The 18749-nt window shown below is 41.7% G+C and overlaps 1 protein-coding gene across 1 annotated transcript in view; it reads left to right on the top strand.

Annotated features, from left to right (window-relative positions):
- The first annotated feature begins 14905 nt into the window (after positions 1-14905).
- Positions 14906-18749, top strand: part of clmpb (CXADR like membrane protein b) — a 107447-nt gene continuing 103603 nt past the window's right edge. The window contains exon 1 of the mRNA XM_056283831.1: positions 14906-15301. Within this exon, the coding sequence (XP_056139806.1) occupies positions 15271-15301 (31 nt within the window). The 5' untranslated portion in view covers positions 14906-15270. The remainder of the gene's footprint in view (positions 15302-18749) is intronic.

The raw sequence follows: 18749 nt of genomic DNA, 5'->3' as shown, positions 1-18749 counted from the left end.
AAAGCGCTGGATGCCATCCCAGTATTCATGGACTTGCTGCACCTATGCCTGGCACCAAACCAAACTTCCCCAAATATAACGAAATGATTTTATGTAAGTGAATGGCTAGTTATGGAAATAATTCAACTTAACCAGACAGAGCATTTGGTACCCTTTTGTTCAGTACCCTACAGTACTATATGTGAGAGATTACATATTTTCAATGAGGAAAATTACAACATTTATAGGAAGCCCAAATGCAATTACAGGATTTATATTTTTAGCTCACACATAGTACATGATACCTTAAAAGGGACCGCTGTCCCATTATTCTCCCCTATGATCCACGCCAGAGCAGACCAAATGAATGTCCTCTATTTGGAAATGCAGATGGATATTTTCTGATTTCTAGAGGAAAGCAGGACTTGACATTTTCTGGAAGTGCAGAAAAGGCCAAAGTTGGGAAAACAAATTTTAATGGAGAGTGCAATGTGGTGGAAATTACATTAAAACAAGATTGATCTGTTTATCCTGAAAACACAGTGCACAGCCTCGAAACCCATGGATTTATCCTTCCCTGAGACAGAGGCATTTGATTAAAAATAAACAAAAATAAACTTGATTTAAGCTTTTAATATTGCATCCTGTATTTTGCTCACTCATTTACATATCAGGTAACACTTAATCTTACACTCTGTCATTGGTTACTATTCACTCACTGGTGGACTTTGGGGGGGCAACCCCCCCCCCCCCTCCGGTGCCCCCATGTTTGAAAAAACGCTGCAGCAGTGCCCTCTTGGATGCACCTATGATAGATAGAACATGATAAAGTGCCCTCTCGGGTGCTCTTCCAGTGGATAAAATGTGATAAAATGCCCTCACGGTGGCGAAAGTATGATATGGTGTCCTCTAGGGTGGCCTTTCCAGTGGAGAAAGCATGATGAAGTACCCTCAAGGGTGACCTGCCAGTGGAGAAAGTGTGATGAAGTGCCTTCTAGCATCCCCTTCCAGTGGATAAAATGTGATAAAATGCCCTCAAGGGTGACCTTCAGGTGGAGAAAACGTTATGTAGTGTCCTCTAGGGCAGTGTTTCTCAACCGGGGGTCCGCGGACCCCTAGTGGTCCGTGGTGTAATTGCAAGGGGTCCGTGAAAATAAAATATCTTTAAAAAAAAGATCCTATGACATTTATAGAAATTGGATTATTCTACTCAAATGTGACTGAGACCTTTATCTACCTAAACTGTAAAGGGTAACAGGACTTTTTTTCTCTAATTACATCTGTTTCACACGTGTAATTTGTTGTATTTTAATAAGAGATCTCACTCCCGTTTGCATTGTTAAAAGTTACTGCATAAAAATTCTGCTGTTACATATATCTGAAAGTTACTGAATACATATTCTGTTTTGTTACATATATCTGTAAGTTACTGCATAAGAATTCTGTTTTGTTAACTATGTCTAAGTTACAACTGAAAGCTCTTATTTTTGCCCCAAAGAGTGAATAAACGCTATGATGCAATTTAAAATGCAGTTTCTACTGTTTCTATCAAATTGCAACCCCCCTCCCCCAAGATCAGGTGGAGGGGTCCTCAGGGTAGATCGAAAATATGCAGGGGGTCCAGGACCCCAAAAAGGTTGAGAACCACTGCTCTAGGGTGGCCTTGCCAGTGGAGAAAGTGTGATAAAGTACCCTCAAAGATGCCCTTCCAGCTAACAAAGTGTAATAAAGTGCCCTCTAGGGTGCCCTTCCAGTGGAGAAAATGTGATAAAGTGCCCTCTAGAGTGCCTTTCCAGTGGACAAAACCTGATAAAGTGCCCTCAAGGATGCCCTTCCAGTGGAGAAAATGTGATAAAGTGCCCTCTCGAGTGCCCTTCCAGTTAACAATGCGATAAAGTGTCCTCTCGAGTGCCTTTCCAGTGGACAATGTGATAAACTGTCCTCTAAGGTGCCCTTCCAGTGGACAAAATGTGATAAAGCGCCATTTATGGTACCCTTCCAGTGGAGAAAGTGTGATAAAGTGCCCTCTAGGGTGCCCTTCCAGTGGACAAAAGTGCTATTTCAGGTAACATTCCAGTGTACAAAATGTAATAAAGTGCCCTCTAGGGTCCAGTGGAGAAAACATGATAAAGTGCCCTCTAGGGTACTCTTCCAGTGCACAGAAGTGCATTTGGGGTGCTCTTCCAGCAGAGAAAATGTGAAAAGTGCCGGTACTCTTCCAGTAAAGTCTCCCCTAGGATGCCCTTCCAGTGGAGAAACCATGATCCAGTGCATTAATGGGTGCCCTTCTAGTAGAGAAAATGCAACACAGTGCCATATAGGCTGCCCTACATGCTGGAAAATTAGTTGGTCTCCACACAGTCCTACTTGCGAGACAATGTGCCCCCATGGGATGCCTCTATAGTTGAAAATGTCTCTTGTTTCTTTTTTTTTATACAGCTCATTCTCATTGATATCATCACGTGTGTTTCACTGTGAAACAAATGGTTAAATAGTTAACACTTCCCTGTGTGTTTTATCACAGAGGAGCAGTTGTTATACTCACATAATAAACCAATTTTAATTTTAACCAGGGTTTGTAACTGTTTCAGCATAAATGCATCATGACTTTCTGTGTGCTGGTGCCCTACCGCATACAGCTAGCTAGTGCTCTTTTTATTTTTGTCGCCCCTGTCCCTCAAACAGACTCAGTCCGCCACTGCTTCACTTTACTGAATGAGAGCTGGGCCCACTGTTGGACAGCCGTGATCTTACCAAGCATGATAAGTCAATAACATTTGAACTTGTATTCTTCTCTTGAGCTCACATTTCCAATGGAAAGCTCACAAATAAGTTCAGGAGCAAGGTCAGAGATGGTACTCATTTGTGTCTCCAGTACAAGAAAAGCAGCAAACGGTCTCCCGAACTGTGGAGTCCGATATGATGGCAAGAGTTTTGAAAAAAAAAAAAAAAGACCATTTGCTTCCTGTCTCAGCTCATGGATTTTTATTGATTTCCAATAACAAAAAATTTTCTCTAAAGATGGTGACTGTAATGTTTGAAGAAGAAAAAAAATCACACGTATGACTGTTTTTTTTTCTTCTTTTCAAATCATAACATCTCTAACAATTAACAACCTGATAGCCAAAGACTGCAGAGGTTGTATGTTACCAGATGATGTAACACATTACCTCTCTAAGTAATATGACTGATCATAATGCACGGACTGAATATCTTCTTATTGCATTTAGGCTAAGACACAAATGTCAGCTGTTCTTTTTCTGTTTTTGTTTTTTTTCCTCTCAATTTTTTGCATTTATTCCATTATTCCATCACTATAGCTGGGTCCATATTCCCTCTCACAACATGCTTTCCCTTCAGGGGTTGTGCAACACTTTCGAAATGTAGAAAAAAAGTCACATTAAACCTAGCAGGCGGTGATGTTTCTGCTCATGATCTTTGATTAAAAGAAAGCTCACTGTGGCATTGCACCATCTAACGTTGTTGTCTCCTGCATCTCTTCCCATGCTGTGCGTTAAAACTGAGCCACAAGTACTGTGTACACAGTTTTTTAATTGTATTAATAAGAGACTGACAGTTTAGATGGCACCAAAGTGAGGTGGTGTGGCACAGGAGGGAGTTAGTGCTATTGACCCATAAACAAACATCCGATTTGGATCAATAAGTTGAGTGGCCAATGCTGCCTTGACATGTCACCCATAAATCTCAAAGGTCCACCCTCTAGATCATTAAATTATAAAGGATCTGTGTGCTGTGAAACACTTAATAGTGAAGGATCCTTGTGGCTGCTAAAAATAGAAAAGTCTAAACAAAAGGGGTTTTTTTTGGGTCTATATTATTACTCAAGAATCCTTTTAACTCTTCACTTCTCCTATTCCCTGAGGTCAGGACTGGGAGATGGTCAAAGCCAGGCGTCCCACCATGCATGTGTGCATGTGCACGTGCACAGGAAATACAAATACCTGCACGTGATTTCACGATAAGGGAGATACAGTTGTTTTGGAGGATGGGGACGCTCTCTGAAATAGCCTGTTTCTGCCCACGAGGTCAAGGTGCATCTCTTTGCTCAAATCTAAATTGCAAATCCACTTAAAGTGCATAAGTCAAGAGTGCTTCTAGCTAAAATGCAAGCCATGTTGCATCTGGAAGTTTTTAAAAAATTATGGACCCTTGCACTTAGTGGATTACATTTTCATGTGCTAAAAAAATGAGTCCCGACAAATCATCATCATTTTTTTAAGGAGTGGCCAGTCCTGTAACGATATTTATCAAGAAATATAATTTTTGCCAAATGTCATACTGCTTAATAAACATTACGAGCACTCACATGCTTTTGGTTCACAGAAAAATGGCAGGGTGGAGATGTTGCGCTCATTGTGATGTGAAACTAATCATGGAAAAAGATCAATTTCCACACTAGTGACTTTTCAGGGACTGTAGTATAAATATCAACCATCTGTGAGGCCATCTGCATTAGGGTGCTATATCATGCGCCAAGGCCAAGCCACCAAACACAGACAAGTTGGCTTCCAAGGCACTATCTGTTCTCCATGCAAGATGTGCAACACAGTGCAGAGTCATCCCTGTCAACATCAAATCTTATATCTTAAATTGTCATCTGCTTATACATTGTACTGAAAATGAAGTCATTTTTAAAGTGGCAACCATGATAACCCTAATAATGTCTAATGGTTCCACACAGTGGTGTATTTGACCCTATCACCAAATCTCATTTTGCTATGCAAAGCTGCCCTTTGGGGACAGGTGAAGATTGGTTCAATACCTATTAGTTGATATATTCAATCAAGTATTTTTAACTGAACTTGGATTACAGTACAGAAATGGGGGGCATCTCTTCCAATACATTTCCTTCACTGTTCTTACTGTATTTGTGATTGCAGGGGCAAACATATCCGTTGCGGTGCCTTTAGGTTGCAGCATCAGGTTTATTCACCATCCATCGTACAGGAGACAGTCATGCATGTGTGAGAAACAGGTGAGAGTGCAAGAGCATAGTTACTCTTTGCGTTTCTATTTCACTGTACTACATTTTGGATTCCTTCTACAGATGTAATCTTCCAGAGAGAAGAGCTGTCAGGAGACCATGACCTTTCTGTTCACCCACAGTTACAGGCAGAGGCAGAGTAATGTGACAGAACAGTTCCTATAAACAAAACACTCAGGATAGACGACATGCGGAAAAACCAAAGACTAACACATCACTTGTCCAAGTCTCCTTTGACTCCTGGAATGCTCTCTCTCTCTCTCTCTCTCTCTCTCTCTCTCTCTCTCTCTCTCTCTCTCTCTCTCTCTCTCTCTCTCTCTCTCTCTCTCTCTCTCTCTCTCTCTCTCTCTCTCTCTCTCTCTCTGGCGGAAGTGCGAGTGAACATGCTGAGCAGACGTATGAGAGCCGTTGTGAGCATTTTCTATCCTTATTTGCTATCTGTATTTTTCCTCGTAAATATGGCACATACTGTGTTTTGTAGGGTTACTGGTTTGGTGTGTGTACATAAGGAGGTTTTAAGGGGTCTTGTGTGTGTGCGTGTTTGCGGTCGGCGTGCTAAAGGCCGGTATGGAGTTTACCAAACTCACCAGGAAACAAGGCTTTAAAGTGTTGCCTGGTTTCCCGTGTTGGGTGGAGGACTGTGCTTTGGCAGTCGGAGAGGTTGTGGGTCACAGCAGCATTAAATCTGCTGCTGGGGGGTGCTGTGGGGATTTTTGTCGACGCTGTAGTCAAAGCACACCAAGTGGTCGAAGCCGGCGTTGTTGTTAATAACAGTTTGGTGTCGGTGTTGCCGCTCACCACGCCGTCGACAGGAGTCACCATTTCCAACATCCTGCCGTTCATCTCCGATGAGTTTTTGACAAGGGAGCTGTGGAGGTATGGGGAAGTAGTTTCATCCATCAGGATGAAACTGTTGTCTGGCTGCAAATCGCCGCTGGTGCAACATGTAGTTTCACACAGACGACAGGTTCAAATGATCTTGAATTAAAAAAGACGAAGAACTGGATGTGACTTTTAGGATGAAGGTAGATGATTTTGATTATGTGATTTTTGTAAACTCTTGGACCTTGAGGTGTTTTGGCTGCGGAGGAGAGGGTCATTTGGTTTGGGCCTGTCCTGAGAAACACTCCTCTGATGGCAAAGCGCAGCGTGAAGGAGAGCGAGGAAATAAACAGAGTAAAACCAGGCAGAACAGTGAAGAGACAACAAAAGGGACAGGTGACAAAACTAAACCACCCAAACAGAGTGACAAGTCTAAAAAGAAAAACATAAATGATGAAAAAGAAGCACAAAGTGAACGGGCAGTGGCATCAAACACTAGAGCTGCAGAAGGTGTAGTGTTGAGCAGCAATGAGGATTTGATGGAGGAACAAAAAGTCTGTAAGGTTCCTGTACTGAAGAGAAAGCAGGCAGGTAAAACGAGTGGCTCTCAAGCCAATAACAAGGGAGAGAAGCAGGCAGCACGAGGAACAAGTTTCTGAGGATGAGTTGAGTATGGAGGAAGAGGAGGAGGAGGAAGGGGACTGCGGTATAGACAGCCTGTATTAAATAAAAAGCAACAAGAGGTACAAATGTCTGAAGATGAGTTTAAGGAGGAGGATTTTGGTGTAGACAGCCAGACTCACACTACCTCCCAGTTGTCAGGGGCAACAAAGCAAGAGTACTCTGATGCATGCCAAATTAAGAAATCCTTGCAACAGACAAAAAAAATTGATGTGTCAAAATGAGGATTTTTTTTTTTACAGCTAAAGAATTGTTTATGTATTCTGTTGAATCCCAGATGAGGAAAAAAAGAAGAAAGGGGCTACGCTGATCAAGAGATGTACGGGTTAAGGAAAATGGTTCTGAAAATCAAACAAGAATTACAGAATGAAGAGTCAGAAGCAGTATAAGACAAATCATTTTCCCGTTCTGTTTTTTTTTATCATGTGTTTATTCTCACATAAGTCTCAATGGCCAAGTTCAAAGTCTCTACACTTAATCTAAATTGAGCAAGAAATGTGAGAAAGAGAGCATGTCTTTTTGAATTTGTAAAGCTTAAGCTCATTGACATCATGTTTGTCCAGGAAACAAATAGTGATATCATGAATGACAATGGCTGGAAGAAGAAGTGGGATGGTGAAGTTGTCTTAAGTCATTTGAGTAAATCTAGTGGAGGAGTGGCGCTCCTCTTTTCTAAAAACTTTTTACCACAATCTTATGTGATAGAGGAAATAGAGGTAGATTGATGGTGGGCAGCATGGTGGTGCAATGGTTAGCGCCGTCGCCTCACAGTAAGAAGGTCCTGGGTTCGAGCCCCAGGGTAGTCCAACCTTGGGGGTCGTCCTAGGTCGTCCTGTGTGGAGTTTGCATGTTCTCCCTGTGTCTGCGAAGGTTTCCTCCGGGGGCTCCGGTTTCCTCCCACAGTCCAAAGACATGTAGGTCAGATGAATCGTCCATACTAAATTGTCTCTAGGTATGTACAGTGCTGCTTGAAAGTATGTGAACCCCTTGAGCAGTTTAGATTTTTCTGTTGTTTTACCATGATTTTCTTATTCTATCATCACCAGTTTTTATGTATGAAATGTCAGATATATGTTTATCAGTTGCAGGTACTTGTTTAGTGGGACTTGTTTAAGTAGCCCCAAAACTACATGAAACATCAAATTAGTGTATGTGCAAAAGTAAGTGAACCCCCAGCTGCATTGGTTAAGTCAAGCAGGTAACAGACTCGGGTGAAACACATTTGGGTGCTTAATTAATCATTTAAGCAGACCAATGAAATGAGACATCCTTGGGAAAGGGTTCAGCCTGCACTAATTAAAAGACAGAGGAAACCAACCAAACCACTGTGGTCCCATACAAATCAACAATGCCGAGAGCAAAGGAGATATCCAAGGACATGAAGAAGAGGGTAGTGATAGCCCATCAGTCTGGGGAGGGATATAAGACCATCTCCAAAAGATTCCAGCTCCATCCATCCACTGTAAGACAAATAATTTACAAATGGAGGGCCTTCAACATGACAGCAACTCTGCCTAGAAGTGGATGCCCATCAAAACTATCATCCAGAAGCACCAGAAAAATAATAATAAATCAGGTAAAGGCCAACCCACACATCACCTCTAGAGAGTTGCAGACCTCTCTGGTAGCATCTGGGACAAATGTGCATGCGTCTACAATCAGACGAAAATTGAATAGCCATGACATTCATGGGAGGGTTGCTAGAAGGAAGCCTCTGCTCTCAAAAAAGAACAAAGCTGCCCGTTTCAACTTTGCCAGAGCGCACTTGGACAAACCAGAGACCTTCTGGAAGTCCATTCTCTGAACAGACGAGTCCAAAATAGAATTATTTGGTCACAATCAAAACCAACATGTTTGGAGAAAAGCCAACACTGCATATGAAGAAAAGAACCTCCTCCCAACAGTGAAGCATGGTGGTGGAAATGTGAAGGTCTGGGGCTGCTTTTCTTCTTCTGGACCTGGACGACTCCATATTATCCAAGGAACCATGAATTCTCCTGCATATCAACAAATTCTTGACCAGAATCTCCTGCCATCAGTCAGGGAGTTGAAGCTGGGACGAAAATGGATTATGCAACAAGACAATGATCCAAAGCATTCCAGCAAAACTACAAAGGAATGGGAACGAGAAAGAGGATTCGTACTCTGGATTGGCCCAGTCAAAGTCCAGACCTTAATCCAATTGAAATGTTGTGGTGAGACCTGAAGAAGTTGGTACATACCAGATGTCCCTCCAACCTCTCTCAACTGGCTGAGTTCTGCAAGGAGGAGTGGGCAAAAATCCCCATAAGCAGATGCGAGAGACTGGTTAGTGGTTACAGAATACGTTTGGTTGAAGTAATGGCTGCAAAAGGAGGAGCCACAAGCTACTAATACAAGGGTTCACATACTTTTGCACATGTTAAATTTTCAGTTTTTGTGAAATAAACTACCTTTGTTGACTTAAATAATGAAAATATATCTCTTTTTGTGTGTGTCAATTATTTGGAAGGTGTGCTTTACAAATTGGGATTTGGATGTATGTGTAATAAGCTTATTTTAATGTTTTTTTACAAAAACAGCGACCATGTCTGGAGGGTTCACAAACTTTCAAGCAGCACTGTATGTGTGTGTGTGGGTGTGTGTGTGTGTGTGTGTGTGTGTGTGTGTGTGTGTGTGTGTGTGTGTGTGTGTGTGTGTGTGTGTGTGTGTGTGTGTGTGTGTGTGTGTGTGTATGTCGGTCCTGTGTGACAGTCTGGTGGCCTGTCCAGGGTGTCTACCCGCCTGCCGCCCAATGACTGCTGGGATAGGCTCCAGCATCCCCGCGACCCTGAGAACAGTATAAGCGGTTCAGAAAATGGATGGATAGATTGATGGTAGTTAGAGCAAAATATGAGTCATTTACTTTTGTTTTTGTAAATGTATATGCTCCAAATGACAGAGTTAAGTTTTTAACTGACCTCAGTGTGGTTTTAAATCAGTGTGGGCCTGAAGAGTTTTTATTTCTGGGAGGGGATTTTAACTGCACAGAAAATGATAATATGGACAGAAGTCATACTGAACCCCGTGCTTCCTCCAGATGTGCTATCAAGCAGTTGATAGTATCTCATAGTTTGGTTGATGTGTGGAGAGAGATGAATGAGGAAGTTAGGCAGTATACCTGGGTTCAGAGTAGAGAAATATCTTTTACAATGGCACGATTAGATCGTTTTTATTCTTTTAGGCATACTTTTAGTATTTTTAAAGAATGCAGGATTGTGCCCGTAGGTTTTTCAGATCACTCAATGGTGACATGCACTGTTTTTATTGAAAAAGTAAAACAAAAATCTGCTTACTGGCATTTTAACACTGCTCTGTTACTAGATGCACATTTGAAAGAAACATTTATATTTTTTTGGAATATTTTCAAAACTAGGAAAAGGGAGTTTACGTCATTGAAACAGTGGTGGGATTATGAGAAGGTACAGATTAAGCAGCTTTGTCAACAGTACACTCTCAATGTCTCTTGTGACATTACTAAATCCATGAGGGATCTAGAGATTGAAATAGTAGCGCTGCAGAATTCTGCAGGGTCCAAAGTAAACTGAGGTTATGTTGAAGGTATCAAGTCTAAAAAAGCCTTTCTGGCTGACTTGCTGGGCGTTAAGGCACAGGGAGTATTGGTCCGGTCTCACTTTCAGAGTGCCGCCCTAATGAACTCACCTTCAAAGTTTTTCTTCAGCCTAGGAAAAAAGAATGGACAAAGCAGGTTCATCCACACTCTGAAATCAACAGGACACCTGCTGACTGTAAGGCCAGCGAGATCCAGAAGAGAGCTGTGGATTTTTACTCGCTTCTGTACAGCAGTACACCGGGGATGAAGGGGTATTTGATTCCTTCTGCAGTGGGCTGCCCAGAATCTCAGAGGAGACTAACAAGGAGTTGGAGGGTCCTCTGATTACAGAGGTGCTGTCTACAGCACTGCAGCACTGCAGAGCATGCGGGGGGAGGCCCCTGGGATTGATGGAGTCCCGCTGGAGTTCTACAAGGCTTTTTGGACTGAACTGTGTGACGACATCACTGAAGTCTTCACTGAATGTTTTAATGACTCGTTTTTGCCCCAGAGCCGCAGGAGAGCTGTTCTGACGTCGTTGCCGAGAAAAGGCGACCTACAAGACATAAAGAACTGGCATCCGGTCTCTCTTCTGTGTGCGGGTTACAAGCTGCTTTCCAGAGTCCTCTCCAACAGACTGAAGAAGGTGATGGATCAGGTCATCCATCAGACCCAAATCTACTGTGTGCCCGGCAGGTCCATTGTTGACAATGTGTCACTAATTCAGGATGTTTTGGAAGTCTTTGGTCCATTGGGCTTTGATGCTGGTCTGGTTTCATTGGATTAGGAAAAGGCTTTTGACTGGGGTGAGCACCAATACCTTTGGAAAGTGTTAGAAAAGTTTTCTCTTAGCCCTGGACTTGTTGCCAAGATTAAGGTTTTATACAAAGCTATTGAAAGTGTACTGAAAATTAATGGTGTTCTGTGTAAGCCTTTCAAAGCATGTAGAGGTATAAGACAAGGCTGCTCAATGTCGGGCATGCTCTGTGTGCTTTCAGTTGAACCCTTATTGCACAATTTTCACTCAAATTAGTGGTCTGTGTTTGCCTGTTTTAACACAAGATTTTTTTATCTATGTATGCAGATGATATAGTTGTCATTATAAAAAGTCAAGATGATGTTCATTTGATTGGAATAATTGTGAAAAGTTTTGGGAATCTCTCAGCCGCTAAAGTAAACTGGGCAAAAAGTGAAGCCTTAGCAATTGGAAAGTGGTCTGCAGGTCTCCCTCAGCTGCCAGAAGGGCTAAATTGGAAGAGGGGAGGTTTAAAGTATGTAGGAGTGTTTATGGGTGATGACTGGACTGTTGAGAAAAACTGGGAGGGGGTGGTGGAAAAGGTGGAGGGGCGATTACAAAAGTGGAGATGGCTGTTGCCGCAGATGTCTTACAGAGGAAGGGTTTTAATTGTTAATAATTTGGCAGCCTCCACCCTCTGGCACAAGTTAACATATTTGGAACCCCCCGCTGGATTGCTAAAAAAAAGTATGGTCTATTCTGGTGAACCTTTTTTGGGATAAACTGCACTGGGTATCACAGAGTGTACCATACCTATCAAAAGAGGTGGGAGGGCAGGGTTTGGTGCATCTAGAGTGCAGAATAGAAGCTTTTAGACTACAGTTCATACAGCATTACCTCACAGAGACTGATGATGTGCTGTGGAGACCTCTCATGAGCATTATTTTAAAGAAGTTTTGAAATCAGCATACTCTAAAACCCCCATATCCCCATTTTCATGCTTTATGTAAAAATTTTTACTCAAAAGTAAAAAATATTACATATCCGCTCCGCTGTAAAGCTTGGACTCTATTTAAGTGGTGCCGACTGGAGCCTACAGCATCTCTGTTTTGGCTCCTGGAAGAGCCTCTAATCCATGGGGCCAAGCTGGATGTTAAGGATGACAGCAAACCAGGTCTCAACCGGAGGCTATGCTCAGCTGGAGCTGTTAAATTGAAGCACACAGTGGATGCTGCAGGTCTGAAGCTTCTTGACACAGAGGCAATGGCTTCACTGCTGGGCTTGAGGTCAAGCAGACATACTAGAGGCATGCTGAATGCCTGGCTTAAAAGACTCACCATTGGGGAACTGGACATGCTGCAGGACTATGTCGTTGGGACTGAGACTCCTGATAATGGAGACCCTTTGTAACATTTTTTTTAGAAAAGTGCTATATAAATAAACGTTGTTGTTGTTCCCGGAGTTGGGCCTCCAAATGAAGCAGACTGGACTAACCGGACCTTTGCTGGTCTGAAATTTGGCTACTAAAATGAACCTTTACATGTTAGATGGAAAGGTCTTGTACAAGTTTTGTATTGTAGCCGTGAACAAAAAAATGCTGAATGAGAGAAAGGATACTGTATGGAGAACAAAGCTAAAAGCGGCAGATGATTGTAGGCCAGTGTGGAGGGTGCTATATAAAGCCCTGCTGAACAAAAGGTCAGGTGACTTGCAGTGGAGGATCCTGCAGGGAGCGCTGGCAGTTAATAGTTTAATTTCTAAGATCAATCCAACTGTTTCTGTTAAGTGTCCTTTTGTCAGACACCAGAGACAATTTTTAATTGTTTTGTGGCATGTGAAAGACTTCAGGTGCTTTTTGAAGCTTTACAGGTCATATTCTCTCGCTGTAGTGAAAAATGGAATGAAACTGTTTTTATCTTTGGTGCTGGGTACAAGAGGAAGGATGCAGAAAAGTGGCAAATTTTAAATTTTGTAGTGGGACAAGCTAAGTTTTTGATTTATAAAAACAGGAAAAGTCAAATTAATAATGGTTCAGAGGAAGATTTACTTATTTTGTTCATTGCAAGGGTGAAGGAGAGAGTCGAGTGGATTTCAGTTTCTTTACCCTAATGATCAGCTTAGATGCATTTATTGTGCGGTGGTGTTTCACTACAGCCATTTGCTCAGTCAATGAGGGGCAGTTGGTATTAAATTCTGTTTTTGAATAACTTTTTTGGACCCTTTTTGGATGTGTTAATGTAAAGGAGTTGCTTTTGTTGATGTTGTGAAATGGATATGTCGTTATTGAAGTTTTATTTTATGTAAAATAAAGTTGTTTAACATTCAAAAAAATATATATATATCTCTCTCTTGCTCTCTCTCTCTCTCTCTCTCTCTCTCTCTCTCTCTCTCTCTCTCTCTCTCTCTCTCTCTCTCTGGCGCTGGGTACAAGATGAAGGATGCAGAAAAAGTGGCAACTTTTAAAGTTTTTAGTGGGACAAGCTAAGTTATCGATTCATAGAAGTAGGAAAAATCGAATTAGTAATGGTTTAGAGGAAGATTTACGTCTTTTGTTCATCACAAGGGTGAAGGCGAGAGTCCAGATGGATTCCAGTTTCTTTACCCTAATGAACAACTCAGTTGAGTTTATTGCGCGGTAGTGTTTCATTACAGCCATTTACTCAGTCAATGAGGGGCAATTTGTATTTAATTCTGTTTTTGCATAATGTTTTTTGAACCCTTTGGGAGCATGTGACTTGAACCACTTGTTAAAAAGTGTTAAGCATCTTTTACTATTACTCATTCGAGTATTCGTTTTCTATGATGTACTTTTTCTGTGCATTCATTTTTTTTCTCTCCCAGTTTTTGCTTGGAAAAATCTGTCTATCTGCCTGTCCATCATTTTTTCTCTTTGAATCAGTCTGGGGTTCTGTGATGGAAGATGACCTCTTTGGATGTGTTAATGTAAAGCAGTTACTTATGTTGATGTTGTGAAATGGATATGTCATCGTTGAAGTTTTCTTGTTTTATGTAAAACAAATAGTTGTTTCTGTCTCGCTTTGCATCTCCCTTTTCTTTCTTTCCTTCCATCTATCTATCTATCTATCTATCTATCTATCTATCTATCTATCTATCTATCTATCTATCTATCTATCTATCTATCTATCTATCTATCTATCTATCTATCTATCTATCTATCTATCTATCTATCTATCTATCCATCCATCCATCCATCCATCCATCCATCCATCCATCCATCCATCTATCTATCTATCTATCTATCTATCTATCTATCTATCTATCTATCTATCTATCTATCTATCTATCTATCTATCTATCTATCTATCTATCTATCTATCTATCTATCTATCTATCTATCTATCTATCTATCTATCTATCTATCTATCTATCTATCTATCCAGTTATTGGAATGGAAAGAAATAATGGGGGGGGGGTATAGTAGAGCTTTGCAAGAGTCACAGGCTGTCAAGAAGCCCCCACCCGAGTCCCTTTGGTTTCCTTTGTATAGATTGTTACAACAGAGAATAGGGGCATAATCTGTTCGGAGGCCATAGAGCATCTATCAGAAGACAGCAGCAGCACCCTCAATGTGTGCTTACCTTTCCTGCATGATGTACATCCTACAGCAAAAGGGCATGATTCAAAACCTTGTTTGACACTTCAAACAGTAATAGGATAAAGATTTTCTTTTATAAAAAAATGTATGCCAAAGTATGCCTGTCTTTATATTTTATGCACAATGAACATGCATCTTCATCATCTCTCTATAATGGATGTTTAATTTAGTATGCAACCCTTACCAAGTGGGAAAGACATCGGCGCTTTGTGAAATCAAGAAGAGTTCTGACGCCTTACTGTAGCGTTAAACAGATCAGCGGCTCAACATGAGAACGGTAACACGCCCTCATCAGCCTATTGTTCATTCGCAGCAGCTGGTGTGGTGTAATGCAGGCCTGTATAAGAATTTCTGACTCTAGAGGTCTCCATCCTTCAGCATCCCCGCATGCTCCCTGCTTTGCTGCTGCACCTATATTCACCCTCCTCCTCTCTTTTACGTACGGGGGGGGGGTGGCGGTGTGTGTGTGTGTGTGTGCGCGTGTGTGTGTGTGTGTGTGTGTGTGTGTGTGTGCGTGTGGAGGAAAGGAGGAGACTGCTGCAACCTGAGACACACACACACGCGCACACGATCTCATCCCATGCACGCTAGACTGAAACACAGGGAACTTTGATTTGACGGTGAACAGGACGATAAGGGCGCTGGGAGGCTCAGACGTGACGCGTGTCTGAGGTATGATGTCCTTGGACTCTGCTCAATGAAGATCTATCGCTGTCTGTTCTCTCGTCAGTGTCGCTAATGGGCCGCTTGGTTTGTGACTGCGCTCGGCTCGGCCGGCTGAACGTGAGGGCGGTGTGAGCGCATTGTTTCCAGCCTCGCTTTGCAAGAGAGCGCCGGTCGTCTTCAGGCTGCCTGCCGGGATGTCTGCAATATTTCGGTCTTTGTTTCTGGGTAAGTCCGCTCTCCACTTTGGTTACACGTCACGGAATTGTTCACCAGGCAGTTGTCGCTGATGGTTGTGGTGCCGGTGCACCATATATCTGTTATAGTGATACTCGCTTCTTCTTCTTCTTCTTCTTCTTCTTCTTCTTCTTCTTCTTTCTTTTTTTTGCTAATGTCAATTTATTGTTTTAGATCCGGCATTGTGCCAACACATCTGGCCAACGTTTTCACCCCGCAGATTGAGTCGCGTTGCTGTTCGTGGCATATTACTGTTCCGTAGACTTTCCCTCTATGATGAGCCGGAATTAAAAAGATGTTATTCAAAATATAGGCAGGGATGAATAATGAAAAGGTGCGCGTTGGACTTCATTTGCACGCACTAGCCTGTTGTAATTGTACTATTTTGCAGATAAAAGTTGACTTAATGAAAGCAATGCCCCTCCCTTTAAACTTGCAACCCACTTCCACCATGTCATTTTTACATTTAGTCACATGAATTGTTAAATTACAGGCCCCTCAAAGATCAGTAAATGGATGATTTGTTTTTTTTCTTTCCAGAAACATATGCATAAATCAAAAGGCGTCAGGCTTTGCTTGAACACCTCATACTTTAAACAAGGGAAGGTGGTTGCATATTTGTTAGGTTTTTTTTTTTAGATAAAAATCTAATATTTATCATATTATGTCGAAAAATGTTAGTCAAATTGAAATGAAAAGGAGAGGCTGGACCTCTGTTTGGTGTCTCCATTGGAACTCTATACGTTTGTGTTTCTGAGCTCTCTGAGCACGGAGCTAACTGGCAAAGAGGTTTTCTTTTGAAGGAAAAGTAGGCTGATGGGCTGATTATTATAATAATGAAAGATTCAACCTGATTAAAACAAATAACTTGTGTTTAAATGTCTCCTGACACCGACAGAGAGCTGGATATCTTTAACATACATCTTTTACGTCCTGTTGGTTGACGTGAAGGAGTAAAAGGCTCTTGTGTTTGGCTACGCTTTCATTTGGTCTGTTTTTAATACAGAGCTGATTGGGGTTTAATTGGAAAAACAGGAGTTTGGATTGGTTGATTTGGTTAGGCTTGGCATGTGGTGGGTCAGGCAGATTTTGCAACCTGTCTGTTTGCTTGCACAATAGCAATTGTCAAATAATGTGTCCATGCTGAGTTGTGTGCACAGGCGTGTGTTGAGCAGCTGATGTGCATGGATGCCATGCACAGACATGCAGACCTGCCAGCACAGACTGGCTGCACAGACAGGCAGACCTGGCTGCACAGAGCTGCTTCTCATGCTCAGCAGCAATGATGCTGTGTAAGCTAAGCATGTAGATTATCATTAGTCACGTTGTTCGATAATAATGTTTGTGATGATGATGATGATGATGATGACAAAGAATATTTGACAGTGGAAAAACATATGCAAAATGTGGTTCAGCTGTGTTTCAGCAAAAAAAAAAAGAAGAAAAAAAAGGGGGAAGGTAGACTGGCACAATCCATTATGCTTTTACACTATTTTTACTAGTGAGATGAGCATATGGCGCCATTGTTTGAACTTGAAAAGTCTCTTCTGTTGCCATGGTGAGATATTTTCTCTTGCTCCTTTGAGATGGTTTTGCAATACTAAAAACTGAATTTATGAAATGGATGACAGTTTATATCAGACCGCTGAGAATTATTATATTTGCTTGAAATTTGGCAGTGATTCCAAGCTGTGCCCTGTGACCCAGAGGACAGTTTCCCTGAATTCAAGGGTGATGTATCTGGCTTTTAGGGCACTAGGCTAGCTTGCTATATTTTGCCATACTGAAGGCCATTTTCTCTCAAAGTTATGGCCTGTATTAACTCAAGATCAACACGGGCCCAGTAAAGCGAGGAAGTAACTGTTTTATTATAAAAGAATCAATAGTCATTAATAGGGGCTCATTTCCTTTTTACTTGGCTTCAGCCTTGCAAGTCATCAGACATTCTTAATTCAATATATGTTGGAGATGTAATATCCAATGTTCACATTATAGATAAGTACCACAATTAATTAGCACAGACAATTCTGTGATTCCCCCTGTAACTCTGCCCATACGAAGAACCCGCACAAGGTCAAACTGTGACTTATTTGCTGCCTGGTGCAGTGGTCGGCCCACCTAACTAAGAGTCTAATGATGGATTGCCTGGATCCCTCAGTGCCATCTTAAAATGATTTTGAATGGAGGGATTTGAAAATGGCTGTCCAGGCAGTAATAACATACTGTAAGTCACTTGACAGAAAAGTAAAAGGAATGAATGAGTAACCTTCTCATCTGAGTGCCTAACCACCACACCCTGACTTGAATACGAGTTTCAGTCTTTTCCACTGTAATCTTTTTTTTTTCTTTTAACCGTCATTTTCAAAAACAACACAATGCAAAGAGCACAGCCAATTACCAGAGGAGTTCTGGCCTGAATTTTCATGTTTTGTTTTATGGTTGTTGTTTTTTTATTTGTGTGTGTGTGTGTGTGTGTGTGTGTGTGTGTGTGTGTGTGTGTGTGTGCGTGCGTGCGCGCGTGTGTTTATAATTAATTTGTTCTTGTGTGTAGATTATAATTAATTTGTTCTTGTGTGTAGATTTGTACATATGCGTGTGGCACATGCATGTTGACATGTGCATATGTGGTGTGTGCATGCGTGCATCAGTGCAGGCTTATTATGCCTATACATGCATGTTGCTGTTAGATGGAGATAAGGAGAGCAGTGGCTCTAAACAGAAATTCTGTCCCCATTCTATATATAGCGTGTCTGCTGGGGCAGGCACAGTATCTCTGAAATGTGAAGATGACAGGAGTCTCCTGAGCCAGAGGTTATGAAGTGACATCTTGATGTGTTTGCCCCTGAATCACACTCCCACACACCAAAAGCCGCAGACTTCTGACGTTCCCACAAATCCACAGACATTTTTATATCTGACATAAAGTTGCCATACATTAAGTCTCCATTTTAATCCTAATTTGGCTCAGATTGTGCTTTTTGGGGTAATCATGTGGCCTTTCCTATGTAAATTCACACGTTTGACAATATTTTGTTGTTCAGAAAATGCGACGCACTTGCCAGATCCATTTTGAAAGAACCAAAATTGGAGAGGATTTAACACGTTTGGCAGTGACACTAGTTGGATCGCCTCACATATTCATTATGTGCGTGAGTTAAGACGCTCTCACCTCTGAATACCAGTGTGACTCACGAAAACATACTTTTCAGATGACTTTCAGAGGGAGTATCACTCTAATTGCCAAATACAATAAATATACATGAACTCGCCTCAGTGACCTTAGTTTTAGACATATTGCCAATTTACTGAGTTACAGTACATATTGACACACAAGTGCAGAATGTGAAGCAACAGCCTGAGGCCTCTCCCTCTTGCCCTCTTTTTGATTTCCATCTGCCTCTCTTTTCTTTTCACCTAAAGTATGCATTTATACAGTATA

The sequence above is a fragment of the Lampris incognitus genome, chromosome 7 (assembly GCF_029633865.1).
Source record: "Lampris incognitus isolate fLamInc1 chromosome 7, fLamInc1.hap2, whole genome shotgun sequence".
NCBI classification, from domain to species: Eukaryota; Metazoa; Chordata; class Actinopteri; order Lampriformes; family Lampridae; genus Lampris; species Lampris incognitus.
The sequence above is the reverse complement of the archived record's forward strand: the minus strand, read 5'-3'. Positions and strand labels throughout refer to the sequence as shown.